At 42.5% G+C, this 21,750-nt stretch overlaps 1 protein-coding gene across 3 annotated transcripts in view; it reads right to left on the reverse strand.

Moving 5' to 3' along the window:
• Window positions 1-1,987: 1,987 nt before the first annotated feature.
• The window catches only part of LOC121582415 (guanine nucleotide-binding protein G(z) subunit alpha-like), a 34,001-nt gene continuing 14,238 nt past the window's right edge, over window positions 1,988-21,750 (reverse strand). The window contains exons 2-4 of one of the 3 annotated variants that reach the window (XM_041898172.2): window positions 17,557-18,099; window positions 16,654-17,477; window positions 1,988-3,909 (exon numbers count right to left, since the gene is read on the reverse strand). In XM_041898172.2, coding sequence (XP_041754106.1) covers window positions 3,565-3,909; window positions 16,654-17,376 — 1,068 coding nt within the window. In that variant the 5' untranslated portion in view covers window positions 17,377-17,477; window positions 17,557-18,099 and the 3' untranslated portion in view covers window positions 1,988-3,564. Of the gene's footprint in view, window positions 3,910-16,653; window positions 18,100-18,306; window positions 19,030-21,750 lie in introns of those variants that run through there. The other 2 variants (XM_041898173.2, XM_045225149.1) reach the window with 2 other exon arrangements.

Here is a 21,750-nt window from a genome sequence, read left to right on the forward strand (position 1 = left end):
TTCTACTTAGCCATTTACTTTATGTTCGTATTCTTATCTTTTATTATTTCTTATTGTTGTTGCATTGTTCGAGAAGGAACCTGTAAGTGAGCATTTCATTGTACGATGTCTGCCATGCGTATCCTGTACATACAACTAATAAAAACACTTGAAACTTAATACATTATTGATTCAAATGCATTGCATTTTAACACATTTAATCCATCGTTATTTGATGAGCTGGAACATAAATTACTTTTCTTTTTCAGCAACATCAATCATTCCATGTGAGCTTACTTAATGAAGCAATAATGCATAGATTCTGCTGCTATACATTTTATGTAAAGGACGGTTTATACTTGGTCTAACGACATGTCTGTAGACAATTAGAATGCGACAAGTGTCGCTGGTCAAAACAACATTACATTTATACTCCGGTGGAATGTCTGTAGATTGTCGCTGCGACTGTCAGTTTATTTGTAGCACTGACATGAAAAAAGTTTAAAGGTTGCTTTACAGTCCGTCTATCGACATGTCTGTAGACAATTGTCGTAGCGACGTCATAAACATTATTTTGTCATCCGACACCAAACTTGTCATCGTTATGAAAAAGTATAAACACAAAACGACAGCCTCTGCATGACATCAGCGGACAGGTGCTCGAAATAGCATACTTTCTCTGTTTTAAAACCCATCCGTTTAAAATTTAATTCGGTAAATGTCAACCTAGCAGCAAGCCAGGCAACTAAAAGCAATTTTCTAAACAATGTTTTGGTTCATTGCTAGCTAGTTAGCTAGCTGGCTAGCCAGTTCAAATAATGACCAGAGGATAGCTGACAACGTCTTAATTTTAGCTACTTTTTATTATTTATTACAAGAAAATAAACCCATAACAACATTATTATTTGCAAGGTAATGGCGAGCTTACAGAAAATCACTTACTGCCACAGCGTGACGAAATACAAGTAGCTCATTCTTTCTGAGAATTTTAGAACTCCTGCATCAACTTGTCACAGAGGATTTGGTCTGGTTGCTGTGGCAGTCCGGTAACCACAACAACGGACGTTGCGACAGTCGCAGAGACTTCAACATTTTTCATGTCTGTGAGATAAGGAAACTGACAGTTGCAGCGATGGTCTACAGACAGACATTCCACCGGAGTATAGATTAAATGTTGTTTTGACCAGCAACACTTGTCGCATTCTAATTGTCTACAGGCATGTCGTTAGACCAATTATAAACCGGCCTTTCATAACAACAATTACAAGTTTGATGTCGGACAACAATGGATTTTCATGATGTCACTACGACAATTGTCTACAGACATGTCGATTGACGGACTGTAAACCAGCCTTAAAAAGCAGGCGCTGTGGATGGCCAAACAATGACCTGTGGAACCATTAGCAGTAGGATCGGGGTCATACAGAGTTTGTGCTCTGAGTGGAATGTTTGGCTATCCCAACCACCTCTGCCACCCTGTAAAATCTCTGCTGCAACAATTTATCACATAAATCAATTTACCAGTAATTTAATTGCCTACTCTAATTGTGTGTTAATTATTTGTCCCTCCCTGGTAGTGTAGCATTGTGGCCCAGAGAAGGAACAGGCTCTTTTGATGGGGATTTTGAAGAGAAGAGCGAGAGATGGTCTAGGAACAGCATGTCCCACTCAACATTTTGAAAATATTTAATGGCGGGTGTGGTGTGAGATTAGAATTAAAGGCATAAGATACAGTAAAACATAATACCAGCGCTTCATCAGCAGTGTGTGGAACCTGTTCTCATAAAGATCTGAAACATAGTAGTGTGTACTGTATTTCCCTGTATACTCCCACCCTACCCATGACCACCACCCAAAAACACATTCTCTGCACAACCAGAATCTGCATAATTAATTTGATGTATTATTATTTTTCTTTTTATTGTTCTGCTAAATGGGTTGTTTTTTGTTGAAGTGAACATCCTGTAAAGTCAAGCCTGAAGCCCTTAGCTGAGTTGTTTGCACTTCATTCTCTTCGTTGAAAAGGTGAGGGTTGGAGGAGAGAAGTAGAGCAAAGCTTTCCTCTCTCTCTCTCTCTCTCTCTCTCTCTCTCTCTCTCTCTCTCTCTCTCTCTCTCTCTCTCTCTCTCTCTCTCTCTCTCTCTCTCTCTCTCTCTCTCTCTCTCTCTCTCACTTACAGTATTCCAACTCAACCTTTTATTTATCGTTTTAACAGAGTGAACCTTACAGTATATTTACACATCATACCCACTATAACAATTTCCATGTAGCCAGCGCAAGGAGGATTAAACTGAAGCGTTTGTTTTTTCGCATTCATATTTTTTCAGTCTTCAAACTTTTTTCCCTTTAATCCTCCCCCGACCCACTCTATCATCTCATGCTGGGTTTGTAATGAGCTTGTCATTGGCGTTATCATCGTCACCATCTTCATCATCAACATTGTCATCATCATCATAATCTCAATTTATAGAACTCTTTTCAAAACTTCCTCTTAGACAACAGCTGTACAATCGTACACAGTGTTTGACTTTTATATATATTTTGGGGAATATATTAGTTAAGCCTAAAATAACAGAAAACAAATCCAAAAGAACAAATTATCAATATCCCAAAGTAACAGAATCATGCATGTTTTAATGTTTCTGTCAATAAAACTGAAAAGGTAACATTATTGATGGGATCTATTTTTATTTACACTAAAATTGGCACTGTTTTTTATGTCTTTGTTGCTGGAAACTGGAATGATCTTAGAGAACACCATCCACTCTATGGAGTGTAACACTCAACTGGTATGTCAGAGACTTGCTCTAAAGGGCAGGTTTGACAAACCTAATCTTTTTTTAAACAAAAAACAAAACAAAATGTAGAGGGACAAACAGATAACCTTAAAGAGCCATTTAGCCCTCAAGAAAAGAGATACAGTGTGTGTAGAAAATACTCTTTACTTTAGCTTTCGACTGTGGCAGTTTTCTCCTTTGGATGGAAACCCTGCGACATAAGTAATGTCCTCCAACCATCTTCCCAGGACACCTGTGACTCATCATCTCCCTATAACTTGCCTGGTAAAAATTATTCTCGTAAAGCAGCATTAATTGACTGAGGCAAATCAAACAACCTAAAATGACAAACATAACTCTGAAACTGCCAGTAAAGAACTCCTGCTCAATACCAGGTTTGACAGGCAGAGGGTAGATGTAGCTGTCTTCAGTTTCCATTGTTTCCACACCAAACAAGTGCTTGACAGTTGATCCCAAGTCCTTGTGTGTGAGCAAACATAAGGATGTGTGTGTACATGTGTTTTTGTGTGTCTCTACATACTCATATATTCAGTGCAAACACATTTATGCTGACCTTGGGTAAATCCCATCTTGACCTTTGACCCTCAACTCTAATATTTCAAGCAGATCAGTTGATCCTATAGCCGTCCCTGACTATCCCAACCCCCTCGCTCCACCTTGCAGGTTCTCGCTTTCCTTCACTTCCTCAAAGAGACTGACAGACAGGCTTTGTGTGTAACGGGCCTGGTAGCGAATGGGTCTGCTGCTGCCATGCAGCCCTCTCTCCCCTCCCCACCCTATCCCCAGTCCTAGCACAGCCCAATGTACTTGAGATTGTTCTGGATGATCACGTCCGTGACGGCGTCGAACACAAACTGGATGTTGCTGGTGTCTGTGGCGCAGGTGAAGTGCGAGTAGATCTCCTTGGTCTCCTTGTTGCGGTTGAGGTCCTCGAACTGCCGCTGCACATAGACCGCCGCCTCTTCATAGGTGTTCTGACCTCTGTAGTCGGCGAAGCACACGGTCAGAGGGATGCGCTTGATCTTCTCGGCCAACAGGTCCTTCTTGTTGAGGAAGAGGATGAGTGAGGTGTTGGTGAACCAGTTGTTGTTGCAGATGGAGTCAAACAGACGCAGGCTCTCTGCCATACGACTCTGTAGAGAGGAGGGATGGAAAGGGAGAGAGAAGAGGCAATAATGAGAAAATTGTTGTTCCCTGATGTAAGACACAGCCTATTGATATATAAAAGAAAGAGGCTGACGTTGGGCTAAAGCTGAACAAACAATGAACCAGCAATCTCACAGGATCCTTTCAACGCTATCTCATAGATGGTGTTAAATTAGTCAATTTTTGATTGTGAATATGATTTGCTTTAACTGCTAAATCTTCCAAAAAAGAAAATAATATGTTTACAAAAACTAATTGAAAATGAGAACAGGATTTGACCCTGTAGTGTAGATTAAAATTATTTGTGGCAGTTGTTCAGATCTCCACTGGAGCAGCCAAAGGTGTGGTTTATATGTTGTGTAAACATGGACTGGAGACTAGGTCAAAGACATGCACTTGAACTCTCATCCCGCAGGAAAACTGAGCAAGTCTTCTCTCTCTCACTTCAAGCTTAGCATGAGTAGAGAACTGTTACTGCCCACATGATAAGCACTAAATGAGTTCCTGGAACTATGCACAGTTAAAAAAACCATAAAAGTCAGATGAATATGAAATGTATCACAAATGAAAGGTATTACGTTTCAGGGAATTTCCACGGTATGTTACACTGAACATAACCATGAACAGGAACAATTGTCAGTGTGGACAGATGGACTAAGCGACAAAATAGACTTGATAGGTTGAGTACATCTCTTAAGCCCATCTCTTAAGCTCAGTGATGACATATTTATTCTACCTTTGAGCTTTAGCAATGGGAGTAAAAGCATAGCCTGCCTGACATTGGCTTTGCCCAAAACACAACTTCACTGTTTTCTTTCTATGATTGCAAGATTGTGTTTTTAGAGGCATATTAAATTACGCAATATACAATCTTGTGGTTCTTAGTTTTTTGCCACCAGACCAAGACCCAATTGTTTGTGCTGCCTCGGAGATGTCAGCTGTGTATTATCCAAACCCCTAGGATACATTTTATTTTCCTTCTAAGATGTTTTCCAAATTCATGAATGGGAGTCAGTTCTGTTAGCAGAACTCTGAAAAATGTTTAGCCATGGGGGCCACAGTCATAACTGTCAAGATCACATGCTTCCAAAAATGCAATTTGTTGTGAATGTTTGTGTTTCAAACCTCTAAAACACATGAAATGCAAAATGCAAAATGCAAAACCAAAGATGACTGTAGCCCTTTACACTTGTACCCATATACGCGTATATTTGGGCACTGATAAGCACCTAAATTGGAATGCAGTGGCTGTACAGTAAAATGCTATAAATTACATCAGAGCTCAGTAGGATTTTGACTGACAGCCATTCTGAACTTGAGCACCGCACGAGACAAGAAGTTGCCCCCATCCCTCCCACTAATTGGGCAAAAAAAATTGTCGTCTGAGTGAGGGAAATGCTGTAAATTAATGAGTCGTTAAGGATGATAATAAATACTGCTTTGATGTCATACAACAGCCTGGTCTCATAGACTAGACATAACATAGTAAACAAAAATCCGGGACACGGAAATTAGTATGATATGTTATGTTTGGTATGGCTACATAAGACAGAATTTAACTTAAGGAAATCTCATTACGGACAACTTTAGCATTTTAGCTAATTTGCAACCTTACAACTACTTACTACTTTTTAGCTACCTTCAACTACTTAGCATGTTAGCTAACCCTTCCCTTTAACCTAACTCCTAACCTTAACCCTAACCTTACCCCCAATCCTAACCCCTAGCCTAGCTAACATTAGCGTTAGCCACCTAGCTAATGTTAGTGTTTGCCAGCTAGCTAACTTTAGCCACAATAAATTGGAATTCGTAGCATATCATTTGCGGATTGCAAATTCGTAACATACTGTACGAATTGCAATTCGTAACATATAATTGGAATTGGAATTCATAACATACTGTATCATACGAATTGTAATTCGTAACATATCATACCAAATGGATGATGGACGTCCACAAATTAATACATACCATACCAAACGTAACATATCATACTAATTGGAGTGTCCCGGATTTTTGTTTACTATGTTAGGTCTACCCCTGAGTCCAGATCGCAGTCATACAAGCAAGCCAAGCACCCATGAGTCCAAATGTGCACTTGACATTTCCATATTATAAAACTCATGTCATATACAGTGTCAATGTTTATGATCACTATGTTTGATGTACAGTTACAAGATGACATGGTGTCATACCCTGGGTTGTTCTGAACAGAATGAGCCTGTTTGTCTGTTGTGAAGAATATTTGTCTCAGAACACACACCTGAATGCACTCATGACTCCTTTCTATGCACATCACAATTACGTTCTGTTTCTCTGAATTGCCTTGTGAAAGCCTAACACTGTACGATCTTATTTTATAACTTAGCTAGTCATGTTGGCAATAGAACAAGCTTTCAAATTATGCCCACCTGACCCAGATTGCTAATTAATATTGGGCTGTTTTTTTTAAATACATTTTTTCACCTTTATTTAACTAGGCAAGTCAGTTAAGAACAAATTCTTATTTACAATGACGGCCTATACTGGCCAAACCCGGAAGATGCTGGGCCAATTGTGCGCCGCCCTAAGGGACTCCCAATCACGGCCTGTTGTGATACAGTGACGCCTCACAATAGTAATTGTGTGATGGTGGGGATACAGGGTTGTGTTCCAAACAAAACAACTACAAGTGTGCTTGCTCTAGTTCCTCAACGGCACAGTTAGGAGAGCTCAAAAAAGCACCTTATAGTTGAGGACTCTTCTTTGAGTCATAAAAGTGCATTGAAATTATTTAGGAACAGTGCACACTTTGGAGAGGTGTGGCCACTTGGAGACACCAGTTAGTCCTCTCACTCAAACCCTTGCAATTGTTTTCCTTATGTTGCACCTACCCCATATTTTCCAGGAATAGTCTTATCATGTTACTGAATGCATCCAGAGTATTTTCAGATTTTGTTATCAACAAATGTGTTGAAAAGTACACTAAATGTAAAAATGCACATAAAATCAATAGTGTAATGTTTGGATTCAGTCTTGTGTCAGGTGAACTGTTGTGTCCTCAACTTTGGTCTAATAATTTCCCCATAATTTCCAAACTGTTCCCTTTCCATTTCTACCATATGCTTTTCATATTTCTTCTGTAAGAAACATTTCAATTTAGCCCTATCCATATTGACCAATTCCCACGCGTGTAAAGAGTTAACAGCTCCCTAAATCACTGACATACTGAAATATATATTCACATATTACTGGGGAGAGGAGTTGTTATATATCAAAGAAGAACAAGGAAACAGTTGTTGGTCATGCAGTGAATCATAGTTTGAGCACAAGGGAGTGCTGGGTAGTTGGTGAAGCCAAAAGTGAAAAGATGAACAGTCTGACTGACATCAGTACAGATGCAGCAAGTAGAGCTCTGTCATGCATTATGTATTCCCAAGATGCACAATATCTATGGGATTAAGAAAAACCTGTGGCCTGATAGATTTCATATTCCATTAAAAGCCCCCGGTACTAAAATTATTTACACTAGACATACTGCAAGAATGTGCCTTTGTGTGTAAAGGAATGTGTGTGTATGTGTGTGTGTGTGTGTGTGTGTGTGTGTGTTTGTGAGAGAGAGAGAGAGAGAGAGAGAGAGAGAGAGAGAGTGAGAGAGAGAGATAAATGGGAGGCTGCAGGCATGTGGTGTGTATCCAGTAGCTTGTGACTGAGTGAGGAGTTCAGTTTGAAGACTGGGCTGCTGTTTAAAAGGTTACACCAAACATAATGGTGCTCTGAGCAAATCACAAGATATGCTCAGAGAGAGAGAGAGAGAGAGAGATGGATAGAAGGATAGAGAGCGATTACAATTAAAGATAGCTTAACAACAAGAGGGTTGTAACGTATAAAATCTCTGTTGTCTCATTTACTTGAACTATAAACCATCCACACTTATATGTAGTGGCGTACAATGTGTAGTGTTTTGCAATGTTGAACAAGGGACTAGGCAAGTGAACTCATTTGTATACTGTAAGTTCTATGAACCAATCATCTGAATATACAGACTTGTTATGGATCCGGTGCAGTGGCGCGAGACGCAGGCTATTTTCTCTGGCATAAGTAGGCATCCTTAGGGACTGAGCTCAGGACCCTAAGGAGTGTACACTAAATAAGGTCAGAGCCAGAGGCTCCCCCCTCCATGTGTTCTCAGTGTGTCTACAGCAGAACCCTGCTGCGTGGAGAGGAAGGCAGCAGCCCACCCACTGTGCTTTGGGACTCTCTATCCTCCTTACCTGCTCACTCCATCATTGTTAGAGTTACAGCTTCACTGAGGGGGAGAGAGGAGGGAAGAGGGGAAAGGAGAGTGGATACTAAGGTAGCAGCACACAGCTGCCCCTCCCCTAGAGCCTACACACACCCTCACCCTCCCTCCCCATGGCCTGTCGGCAGCGCCCCCTCTCCCTGAGCACTCTAGACACACAAGCCTTAATTAAGATTAAGTATTAATGAGGAGGTTCAATCCCATGTTAATGCTTTGTTTCCAGTAAATATCAATCATTGGAGTGAGTGAGGAGCCACCCCTACATAATTCAATTAAAGTCATTAAGGTTAGATTCGAATGGCACTACCTTATATACTGAACAAAAATATAAACGCAACATGCAACATTTTCAACGAGTTTGCTGAGTTACAGTTCATATAAGGAAATCAGTCAACTGAAATAAATTCATTAGGCCCTAATCTATGGATTTCACATGACTGGGCAGGGACACAGCCATGGGTGGGCCTGGGGAGCCAGGACCACCCACTGGGGAACCAGGCCCAGCCAATCAGAGAGTTTTTCGCCACCAAAGGGCTTTATTAGACAGAAATACTCCTCAGTTTCATCAGCTGTCCGGGTGGCTGGTCTCAGACGATCCCTGGGCTGGCGTGGTTACACGTGATCTGCGGTTGTGAGGCCGGTTGGATGTACTGCCAAATTCTCTAAAACAACGTTGGAGGCGGCTTATGGTAGAGAAATGAACATTCAATTATCTGACAATAGCTCTGGTGGACATTCTTGCAGTCAGCATGCCAATTGCACACTCCCTCAAAACTTGAGACATCTGTGGCATTGTGTTGTGTGACAAAAACTGCACATTTTAGAGTGGCCTTTTATTGTCCCCAGCACAAGGTGCACCTGTGTAATGATCATGCTGTTTAATCAACTTGTTGATATGCCTGTCAGGTGGATGGATTATCTTGGCAAAGGAGAAATGCTCACTAACGGGGATGTAAACAAATGTGTGCACAAAATTTGAGAAAAATAAGCTTTATGTGCGTATGGAACATTTCTGGGATCTTTATTTCAGCTCATGGAACATGGGACCAACACTTTACATGTTGCGTTTATATTTTTGTTCAGTGTATATCCACTGTACATTAAGACATGGGACACAAATAATACAATTGCTTCAAGAATATCATGCACAACGTTTTCCATTAATTATGTTTCATTATAATTGCCAGAGCCTCAAAGAAAGGGCTCTGTATACACACTACACTATTATTAATTAAGGTAGTTTATCCCTCACTCTCTCTGTTTTGTAATGCCACCTGAATATTTTGAGCTAGCATTACCTCACATATTTTCACCCAATGCTCTGTAGCTGTCTTTACTCCACCCCATCCCTCTCTCTTCTCTCCTTGGCTGTACACTGTGCTGCTGCTCACTGCAGCCTCATTCAATCAACAGCTCTTGGCTCTGCAATATTCAATTAAATGTGCAGCCTATAAACAACATTTAATTCCAGGATCAATTCAATTCAAGAAGCTTCCATGATTAATTTGAGTGTATTCAACATTTTACGGTCATTGATTTCCCCAATACACCCCCATACCATAACAATTGTGATTTACAATGTATACGTTCCTCAAGGACCCTAAAGTCTAAAGCGTATATCATAGTCCAAAACGTGTATGCTTACTCACAGCAGTGTTTTAGAATTTTGCACTGTTGGCTTTCAAACTTTTCGAATTCTCTGCGCAGCTCAAGCAATTTCTCCAACTGTCAACACATTTAAATGAATAGAGGACGTGTACCAGAGCCATGTTGGTTGTTGGGAGGTGCACATTCGATGGTGGACACGTTGCTATGTCACAATGAGACGCCTGACTATCGCGTGTCTGTGGACTATGATTTATGCTTTACTCTCATGACAGCCTGGTCTCATAGACTAGATGTAACATAGCAAACGTAAATTCGGCACACCCAAATTAGTATGATGTGTTATGTTTGGTATGGTTACATAAGACATATGGTTACTTAAGGCAGTGGTCTGATGGGTGATCGTATAACGCGACTGTCTAGCAACCCAAATGTTGCGAGTTTGAATCTCATCACGGACAACTTTAGCATTAGCAACTTTCAACTACTTACTACTTTTTTGCTACTTTTCAACCACTTAACATGTTAGCTAACCTTTCCCTAACCCTAACCTTAACCCTTTAAACTAACTCTTAAACTTAACCCTAACCCCTAACCCCTTACCCCTAACATCTAGCTAGAATTCATAATAATATGCCATTTAGCAGACGCTTTTATCAAAAGCGACTTACAGTCATGTGTGCATACATTTTTACGTATGGGTGGTCCCGGGGATCGAACCCACTACCCTGGCGTTACAAGCGCCATGCTCTACCAATTGAGCTACAGAGGACCACATGACCAAAAGTAGTGCTTGTCGAACATCTCATTCTGAAATGATGGGCATTAATATGGAGTTGGTCCCCCCTTTGCTGCCATAACAGCCTCCACTCTTCTGGGAAGGCTTTCCACTAGATGTTCGAACATTGCTGCGGGGGCTTCCATTCAGCCACAAGAGCATTAATGAGGTTGGGCACTGATGTTGGGCGATTAGGCCTGGCTCACAGTCGGCTTTCCGATTCATCCCAAAGGTGTTCGATGGGGTTGAGGTCAGGGCTCTGTGCAGGCTAGTCAAGTTCTTCCTCACTGATCTTCGACAAACCATTTCTCTATGGACCTCCCTTTGTACAAGGGGGCATTGTCATGCTGAAACAGGAAAGGGCCTTCCCCAAACTGTTGCCACAAAGTTAGAAGCACTGAATCGTTTAGAATGTCATTTACATTTTAGTCATTTAGCAGACGCTCTTATCCAGAGCGACTTACAGTTAGTGAGTGCATACATTTTCATACTGGCCCCCCGTGGGAAACGAACCCACAACCCTGGCGTTGCAAGCACCATGCTCTACCAACTGAGCTACAGGGGACTACTGTAGCGTTTAGATTTCCCTACACTATAACTAATGGGCCTAGCCCGAACCATGAAAAACAGCCCCAGACCAATATTCCTCCTCCACCAAACTTTACAGTTGGCACTATGCATTGGGGCAGGTAGCGTTCTCCTGGCATCTGCCAAACCCAGATTTGTCCGTCGGACTGCCAGATGGTGAAGCGTGATTCATCACTCCAGAGAACGAATTTCCACTGCTCCAGAGTTCAATGACGGCGTGCTATACACCACTCCTGCCGACGCTTGGCATTGCGCATGGTGATCTTAGACTTGTGTGCGGCTGCTCGGCCATGGAAACCCATTTCATGAAGCTCACAACGAACAGTTCTTGTACTGAAGTTGCTTCCAGAGGCAGTTTGGAACTCGGTAGTGAGTGTTGCAACCGAGGACAGACGATTTTTACGCGCTACAGAACCCGGCGGTGTTGCCTACCAATTCGCGGCTGAGCCATTGTTGCTCCTAGATGTTTCCAATTCACAATAACAGCACTTACAGTTGACTGGGGCAGCTCTAGCAGGGCAGAAATTTGACACACTGACTTGTTGGAAAGGTGGCATCCTATGACGGTGCCACGTTGAATGTCACTGAGCTCTTCAGTACGGGCCATTCTACTGCCAATGTTTGTCTATGGAAATTGCAAAGCTGTGTGCTCGATTTTATACACCTGTCAGCAACAGGTGTGGCTGAAATAGCTGAATCCACTAATTTGAAGTGGTGTCCACAATCCTTTGGCCATGTAGTGTATATTGTTCTTACTATAAAATCATATAAAATAAAATAATGGCACGGGACTTATAAGCATATTTTGTCAGCTAAATGAACAAGCCTATGGCATGGTGCATAGCCAAATAACATACAGTAGATCAACTCATATTCTGTTCTTCGAAAATACATTTTCTTCATATCATAATGTTTCTTTAGACTTGCCTAAAATAAATAATGGATTTATTGTGATGGTGTATATTACATTGATTTATTAGACTTTTTTAAATGTAGATGTTCCAAAGTCGTGGAGGCCTGGAGATGCTAAACGTGTTTATGTTAATTAACCGTAAATTACTGTGGCAGTCTTTTGCATGACAATAACCGTCTGACAAAATGTAATGACCGCCACAGCCCAAGTGATGGACATCCCCAAATTAATAAATACCATACGAAACGTAACATATCATACTAAATGGAGTGTCCTGGATTTACATACAGAATAATACGAAATGCTCTGAGAGCAGGTTGCTCATGACTACTACTGGTTGCTAGACACCACTATAATTTACAGCCAGAGGGCTACAACACAGTGCACTTCACTGTGTGTTGGTTTACATGCATGTTTGGGAAAAGACAACAAAAATGGCTTAGCAGAAAGGCTCTACTTGGATTATGAGAGGCGAGGACTAACTGAGTTTGAGATCTTAAATTCTGTTTAAACACCTCATAGTTGGTGAGTGTTTCAGTAGCTAACCCAATAATGGTCCTACTCTGTCATCCTATCTGCTGTGAAACACAGTTTCCAATTATACACAATTCCCCATTCATTAACATGAAATTGTATTAGCTTAACTCGTTAAATTATGACTTTCATATTAACAGCGTGAGAAAGTATGCTTACGCTCCTTAGGAGATTTTAAACCTATTTAGAAGTGTAGATGTGTGGTCCTATTCTGGATCCTCTGGAGTCACTGGACACTTTAATTTAACATCTCTACTATGTCTATGGGGCTTAGAGTGCAATCACATGTCACTGTAACAGCTCTGTGAAATGTCTGTCCACTGTAATCCACTACAACCAGAAAGCCCTTGTACTTTGTTTTCACCTCACATACACACAGTATGCAACCCAGTTGTTCAGCCCTCCCTACCGCATACAAACATTTATTAATTTACAGTACACACACGCATGCAGGCAGAACACACACACGTGGATGCACGCATACACACACTCTCCCTAAATCACAGCTCACTGTCAACAGCCCAAGATTATTAGGAGCATTCGACTGGTCTGTTACTAGGCAACTGAAGGCATGGCAACCAATTCATTATGAAGACAGGGATGGGACAGGAAAAATGCATCAGGGAGTGGGTGGGTGGGGAAAGAATTGTAAGACTTTTTCCTCACAAAGACAGACATCCTCTCTAAAAACCCTGTGTAGCGTGCCCTACCAGTGATCCAGTACTACACTACATGTGATGGAGTAAGAGAGAGACGAGTTCTAATTCCTAATTCTATGGTTACAGTACTCATGATTCTGCCCATTCATTTCCTGCTGGTTTCTCAGGTGGTGATGAGCTCATTCAGCCTTCTATTCCATGTTAGCATATCATAATTTGAGGTCATCATGTGTTCCCCTAGCCTCCTGTATCCAAACTGTTTCCCAAATAACCTCTGGACCTGTCCTGTCCAATCCCTGCAGATAAAATCTCAAGGCAGACACACATCATGCCCACTCTCTCTCCTCTCCCCTAGAGCAAGCACTGCCCAAAATAACACATTCCAGCTCACAGAAACCAATACTCCAAAGCCTAACAATTATTAAGCTATGCTCTTGTTACATAATTTGGTTCATAATTTGGTCTGTCAATGGCTGAGACACATCACATGGGCTATCTAATCCAATCAGGTACTAGCGTGCCATGGCACAAAATAAAACAAATACTATTTTTACATTTAACATCAGACGATTGCACATGTTAAAACAGATGTGAAATATTGTAGTTGAAGGTCACCATTGCAACTAGGTCCATTTTGTTATAGAGCATGATTGAAGGATGACTGTCGTTAGTGAGTTATGGAGGTGATACTATAGTGCCATACGAGCGCCATTATTCAAGTAATTGTAGATCCAGAGCTTTTTCTCTGTGGAGAAACCTCACCACTCTTCTCCCAATTCTGCTACACGCTCTAGGTAGCTTTATCTTGCTAATTTGTGTCCCTCTCTTTCCCTATCTCTCACCTAACCAGACCTGGGTTCAAATACATGTGTATTTGATTATTTGTTATATAAAATAGCCTACTATTTGAAAGTATTTTCAAATACTATTTTCAAATGCCTGGGTTAAATGCATGGGAGTGTATTTGAGTCAGTGTATTTGAGTATTTTCAAATACATGCCAATACTTTCCAAGTACATTCCAATATTCAACTACATGTCTTTTCAAATAAAAAATATCTGAATTAGTTTGAAATGTATGTGAAAGTAATTGAAATATTAGAAATTGTATTTGAACCCAGGTCTACACCTAACTGCACTCCACTATTCTTATCAGTCCCATTCCCACTCTTTTTGCCATGGACTTTCAACCACAACCTATCCCTTTCGATTAATAACAGTCCCAAAGAGGTCATACCTAAACCATCAAACATATACGTACACTGCCAAAAACAAATGGCATCAGTAAACTGCCTAGAGATAGTGTCAGGGCTTCAAGGGTCCCTTCTTGTCTCAGACAGTCCTTCAAAGATAGATTTCTGCACCGATACACACACATAAAAATAATACCTCAAATATACTCATGTCTAAGACTCAATCGTTCAGGCCCTCTCTGATCCATCCCCTTTCTGTTGCCATGCATGAGAGTAGAGAGAGCGAGAGGAGAGAGAGAGCTCCATTTGAGAGTGAGCTGCATTTGAGAGTGAGCGGCGTCAAGTTGAGTGCTCACCACAGCCCCATTCTCCATGTCTCCCTCCCTGCCTCCCTGTCTCTCTCTGATTCCCTCTCTGACTCCATGCCTCTCTGCCTGTCTCCCTGTCTTCAGACACATTCTCATATGACTCCGAGGGTTTATGAGACACATTGAGACATAATGCTACATTGAGTCAGACACTAATATTGCTAGAGCTGTTTTCGTCATTCCTAACATCATGCATCATAGTATGTCCTGAAGGCTTGAAATACACCAGAACTTAGTTTGCACCAGAACCAAATGTTTATTTGAACAGAATACTTCATATGATGCTGATTGGAACACTAAGCCACTGTGTAGGCCTATCAACATTACATAGCATCTAATTAACAATGAAATAGTATTCATATTATTCATGCTCATCCCTCAAACCTTCAAACCACATTGGGTTGAAAAATTATCTTGCAGTAAAGGGGAAAGCTGTGTAAACTGTTCCAGCAGACATTTCACTGATAAGGGCCCAAATCAGCCGTGCCTGCCAACCACACCCAGAGTTCATAAATAATGTCCACTGGCTGAAGCTTCATAGACAGACAAGGGGAGAAGGGTGGGGCCTCAGATTTCCTCCAAACAATCCCCTTTTTTCATTTTCTATTCCTCACTTCCTCTCCTTCTCTCTCTTAATTTCCCCACCTCTTAGTTAATTGTTCCTGGACCTGTGACATCCTACTGCTGAACAGTGCCATCGCAAGCTGCTAATTCTCACAGGTACACCCTCACACCTTACACTATGAACTCAATTAACGCCTAACTGCATTTTCCTCTCAAGAATGTATTTATAACTTGCTAAAACGGGTGGCCGGTAGCTTAGCGGTTAAGAGCGTTGGGCCAGTAACTGAAAGGTCGCTGGTTTGAATCCCCAAGCAGAGTGGGTAAGAAATATGCCCTTGATAAAGGCACTTTAGCCTAATTGAGCCTGTAAGTCACTCTGGATAAGATGACTAAAATGTAAACGTATTGATTTCATGTACTAACTCAGCGAGCGCCTAATACATCTTGTCTTATTTATGTTACACGTGAATTATCAGGCCACAGGAAGGTAGAGTATAGCTAAAAATTACAAACAAGAATGTGATGCATTGTTGTTATCAACTTTCCCTTCATTTCTCTAACAGCTAAGACCCAACATTCTCCAGCTGACCCAACATGTGCTAACATGTTTTCCGAAAATATAGTGTAGGAGAATCTAGGCTTCCTGTAGACCATGACGGAAGCATTTAGTATACTGTTTCATGAGAAGTAGATGCAGGAAATGCAGAAGGTTGTAAAGAGCGGTATAGAGTAGTGATGACGCAGCAGAGATGACATCAGGCTCGTGCTCTTGCATGTGTTATCTGCTCCTAATGCTTCTCACAACAGGTAGCCCTTTTCTTTGGTACAAATAAATAAAACAAAAAATACATAAATAAACTGTTAGCCCTCTATGTAGGAATACAGTCTTCCCTTTTCAGCTTTCATGGGGTAAAGCTATCATATCCACACAGAATGTCAGATATACAATATATTCCTCTTTGAAGGGTTAGTTAGGGTTTGTTACTTGATCATTTACTTGTTTCTAACTCCAACATTCTGAGGACACATGCTAGAGGTCAACTTGGGCCCCTACAATTTTGAGTGATATGATGTCTATTAAATTCTGCAGAAATGAGAAGTGTGGCCCTAGATGTAATGCGCCCTGAGAAGTGTGAAAAGGAGAACACCACAGTGCCATAGCTAACAGCATGCTCCAAGAGTGTGGACAGGAACTGGATGGTTGTGTAATGGCTAATGTTGCATATGTTGCCCAACGGCTTCCCTTACCGTCTGGTTGTCCTCGTATAGCTTGAGGTCATAGCCGCTTAGCTCCACACAGAAAATGATGGCGGTCACACCCTCGAAGCAGTGGATCCACTTCTTCCTCTCCGAGCGCTGCCCCCCCACATCCACCATCTTGAAGGTGAGCTCCTTGAAGGTGAACTTGTTCTCCACAATGCCTGTGGTCATGTCACGGGAGCACAGGATGTCCTCCACGGTGGGGATGAACTCGTTGGAGGAGATGCGGTCCAGGTCGTTCAGATAGTAGGCAGTGTTATCCTCCAGGTGGTACTCGTTGGAGCGGCAGAAGCACTCCTGCACGCCTGAGTCGGCCCACAGGCGCTTCATGACCCCCTGCAGCTCCTCTGTGATCTCCCCTTTGCTCTCGGCCGGCCCGGTCAGAGCGAAGAGCTGCACGGCATCGTAGGCGCGGTCAGGGTTGTGGAAGTCGATCTTGAGCGTGGCGAGGGCGCGGATGATGCGTGTGAGCGAGTCGATGGCGTTGTAAAGGATGAGGGGCTTGTACTCCTTGCAGGCGTCCAGATTGAAGCCTCCACTGTGGATGATCTTCATCTGCTTGACGATGGTGCTCTTGCCAGAGTTGCTGGTGCCCAGCAGAAGGAGCTTGATCTCACGCCGCTGCCGCTGGCTCTCCGAGCGCAGGTGGCGGTCAATCCGCCGGGAGCGCCGCGCCGCCTCCTTCTCCTCCGAACTCTGCCGGCAACCCATGGTCGTCTGCCACGCGGTGAACACCGAGGAAAACGTGGTGATCACAGAGGAGAACGTGCCGGGTGGCAAAAGGGGCGTGTCTGGGGTCAAACCAAAATAATCTGAAAGTTCAAAAGGAGCAGAGATAAGAAACTAGGCAAAGGAAGAGAGTGATGGATGTCAGAACAGGGATAGGATTACGTTTGAATCTTCAAAGCTGCAGGGGCTTGATGGGAAGGGAGAGAGACACCTTCCACTCAGAGCAAACAGAGAGAAACGAGAACCACAGAGCAGGAATGACTCAGGAATATTTCATTCTCCTCGTGGTCTAGAGGCTGTCCGTTGGTCCTCTGTGGGTTTATCCCAGGCTTTGGGACTGGCGTTAGCACAGAGCTCTACCAGGACATGGTGGGATGCCCACACAGAGCCTGGAGCTGGGGCTTGGGCTGGACAGCCTGATGCCAAGGGTGCTGGGGGTCATATCAAGGGTCACCCCCTGAGGAAGCTTACGGAGCAGGAATGGGGATGGAGGTGTTAGTGGAGACAGTGTTCGGGGATGATGTGTAGGTGCAGTAAATCCCCCTCGCTCTCCTCCCTCATGGCTCTCACGTCACCGCTCCCTATCTTTATGACTGCAGTCATCCACGTCAGTCCTTCACGTGGTTTCTGCCTCCTCTCTGGGCTATGTTCTGCTCCGTTTCCTCCTCGTGGTGGTGCGTCTCAGGCAACTGAAGGCCCCCGTTTCTACCAACAAAAGAGGGAGAGGAGAGACATGATCAATGAGCACAGACATGATGAATCAGAGCATAGGAGCCCGAGAGGAGCCCGAGAAGTGGAGCTGAGCTGCTTCATTAATGTCTCAACACAAAACACACAAAATGCACTTACTAAAATATACACTCACACAAACATGTAGACCGTGACACACACAAAGGACACAAAAGATCATACCCCCAAAGCTGACAGTGTGTGTCCACTACAATGCATGTGGAACACACAGCACACGTTTTCTTGGTCAAAGTCCAGACCTGTATCTCAGATCCTCAGCTGTGTCGCCATACTGTCCCTCTCAGTGCTCACTTCTTCTTTCCTGTTTGTTTCTAACAGGCGTTTCTCCTGTCTATCTCCCTCTGCAGCCCTGTGTTACCATAGACCTAGTCAGAGCTGAGTCATACACAAGAAAACACACACACACACATGCACACACAAACGCGCATCCACACACACACGCATCCACACACACAAAAACAAACACAAATGGTATCCGGGGTGTGAAACGGAAACAGATGCAAGATTAATGTCTCTACCCCTAGCCGCTCTCCCCTTCGCCCCTGGACTCTCCCGCTCTCCTGTCTACCTAAGGCTCTGGAAACTGATATCAGGTGTACTGTTTATTTACTATCACAGTGGAAAATAACTGCCTCAAGCCGACAGGTGCCTCTCACTCTTTCATTCCACTGCAAAGCCTGATCTCTGCCTCAACCTCCAATTTGTTATCCTGCAGGTGCATGGCTCATAACAACAGTCAGGAAGAAATCTCAGCTTTGGATATCAAGCCTACAACAGAAAACGAACAGATTGCCTTCAAAAATACTGTCTACAAAAATGCTGAAAACATTTGCACCATGTGGATTTTTATGGATGATTAACATTTTCTTAGATAATATAATTACAGTGTTAATCCACTGCACTTAATGTGTTGGAATACTGCACAGTCAGGTCCAGAATTATTGGCACCCTTGATAAAGATGAGCAAAAAATACTGTATAAAATAAATAATACCAATACTGAGCTACACTGAGTGTACAAAACATTAGGAACATTAGCTCTTTCCATGACATAGGCTGATAAGGTGAAAGCTATGATCCCTTATTGATGTCACCTGATAAATCCACTTCAATCCGTGTATATGAAGGGAAGGAGACAGGTTAAATAAGGATTTTTAAGCAGTAAGACAATTGAGACATGGATTGTGTATGTGTCCCATTCAGAGGGTGAATCGGCAAGACAAAAGAATTAAGTGCTTTTGAACGTGGTATGGTAGTAGGTGCCAGGCGCACCGGTTTGAGTGTGTCCAGAACTGCAATGCTGCTGGGTTTTTCACACTCAACAGTTTCCCGTGTGTATCAAGAATGGTCCACCACCCAAAGGATATCCAGCCAACTTGACACAACTGTGGGAAGCATTGGAGTCAACATGGGCCAGCATCCCTGTGGAACGCTTTCAACTCTTTGTAGAGTCCATGCCCCGCAAATCGAGGCTGCTCTGAGGGCAAAAGGGGGTGTAACTTAATATTAGGAACGTGTGCCTAATGTTTTCTACAAAATCCTCCCCTGACATCAATAAGGGATCATAGCTTTCACCCGGATTCACCTGGTCAGTTTAGGTCATGGAAAGGAGTTCCTTTCCTTTTTTGTATTATTTATTTTAGACAGTCTTTTTTGCTAATCATGACCAAGGGGGCCAATAATAAAGTATATTACAGTAAATGGGCTGCAATCAGAGCTTGGACATGTTAAGAGTGAACCTCCATGGGACTCTGTGATAAATAGATGCACATTGTGAAAGGACAGACCGTATGCTATTGGTTGTGTAACAAATGTGAAATCACGCTGTGGCCTAGTATTGTTGGCCAGACTACACTCCTCAGACCTGTCACAGAGAGAGAGAGAGAGAGAGAGAGAGAGAGAGAGAGAGAGAGAGAGAGAGAGAGAGAGAGAGAGAGAGAGAGAGAGAGAGAGAGAGAGAGACCGCATTCCCCAAAGTTAGTGAGGTCCACTCTTGGAAAGACTGGGAGGACTGTCTGACACAGCAGAAGCATTACCCAACACAAACAGGAAGGACAGTATTGTTCTTCTGCTTCAGGCACCTGATTGCCCAAGCTCTCAAAATGGCAAAGCCAGCCAAACCAGTTAGAAAGCTGCACATCACTGATTTTCAGAGGCCATAAAAGGAGTTATTACAACGAACGGTGCATTAGCTATTTTCAATGTGCAATTTCAGCGTTCTTCAGCATTGCCATACTGCCTCTGAGGTGATGCTTCTTTAGATAATTGTTGAGGAGGTGGTGGGATGTGTATTTCTTCATGATTACGGAACAATATCCCCACATTTAACGCAGGCTCTTGTGAATGATATTACCCATGTCCCTCTCTGAATGTCGTACACTTAAGGGTGGGTTTATTTGTTCAGTTAGATTAGATAGATTGACGGTTTAGTTATTAGTTATATGGCGAACTAGCATGGTATTTGTCTTTTGGTGTTAACATTACAAGCATGTAAAGGCAAACATGCAACTGAGACAAATTATCAAAGCTGAAATAGACCAACGTGCAAATTATTTTGATCAGTTCATGTATCACTTTACTTCCTTTCTCTGTATTTTGGCTTGTTTCAGTTGTTCAGTTGACCTGTTTAATTCTACATGTAGGCCACTGACTTGATGGCATGGCAAGGTATGCATTATGTTAGTGTGAAAGCACAAACACCAGGGGCAAGATAAGGCACGAGGTCGGTCGGCAGGCCTTCCACTCTTTCTCGTAAGGGACGTGTTAAGTGAGAGAGGGCATATGGGGTTAGTATCACTTTACAAATATTATTTCAGTCAAGTACAATACCTTACCCTTTTGAGTCCATATGAAACCGTACTATTTGAAACTGTATAACTGGATGCACTTTAAACCCGATTACCCAGAGCACACATCACCAGTTCACTAAATCAAGGACAGTAGTTGTGATGTGGAGAATAATGGTGTTGTGTGACGTAGTGAGGATGTGTCCCTTTAAGAGTAAGAGAGAGGAGGGAGAGGAAGCATTGAAGGGGCCGTGGAGAGAGGCCAGGCCAGACTCATGTTTAATGGTGAGCACTGAGGTAATGTGATAGTCAGGGTGAGACCAACTCTGTCACTATCTCGCCTTTCCTTCACTGCTCGTTGCACGCGACACAATTGCTTCCTCTCCCTGAGCTCACCTCATATTTCTAATTCGCCGTGCCGCAAACAATTACAATATCTAATCATTATTAGAAATGAGCACATGTACTGCAGTCACAGTCTGTCACGGTTGTGTAATGGGCAATTTCTGTCATGATAGTGGAAAGCACCAATTTGCCATCAGAAAGAAGGTCAATCGTATTAGATTGGGAGGTGATGTTAATCCTCAGAGGGTTGGGTAACAGAAGATTCCTGGTTAACGGGCATAATGCATGCACAGGACTCTATTACAGCCTTATAGGCATGCATGAACAATTAGTTCCAATGTACATTATGTGCAAATTGTGTAAAACCCATACATGCATGACATTGCATCAGTATGTGTATTACATTTACATTTTAGTCATTTAGCAGACGCTCTTATCCAGAGCGACTTACAGTTAGTGAATGCATTTTTTTTTTT

This window comes from Coregonus clupeaformis, chromosome 15 (genome assembly GCF_020615455.1).
Source record: "Coregonus clupeaformis isolate EN_2021a chromosome 15, ASM2061545v1, whole genome shotgun sequence".
In the NCBI taxonomy this organism is placed as follows: domain Eukaryota; kingdom Metazoa; phylum Chordata; class Actinopteri; order Salmoniformes; family Salmonidae; genus Coregonus; species Coregonus clupeaformis.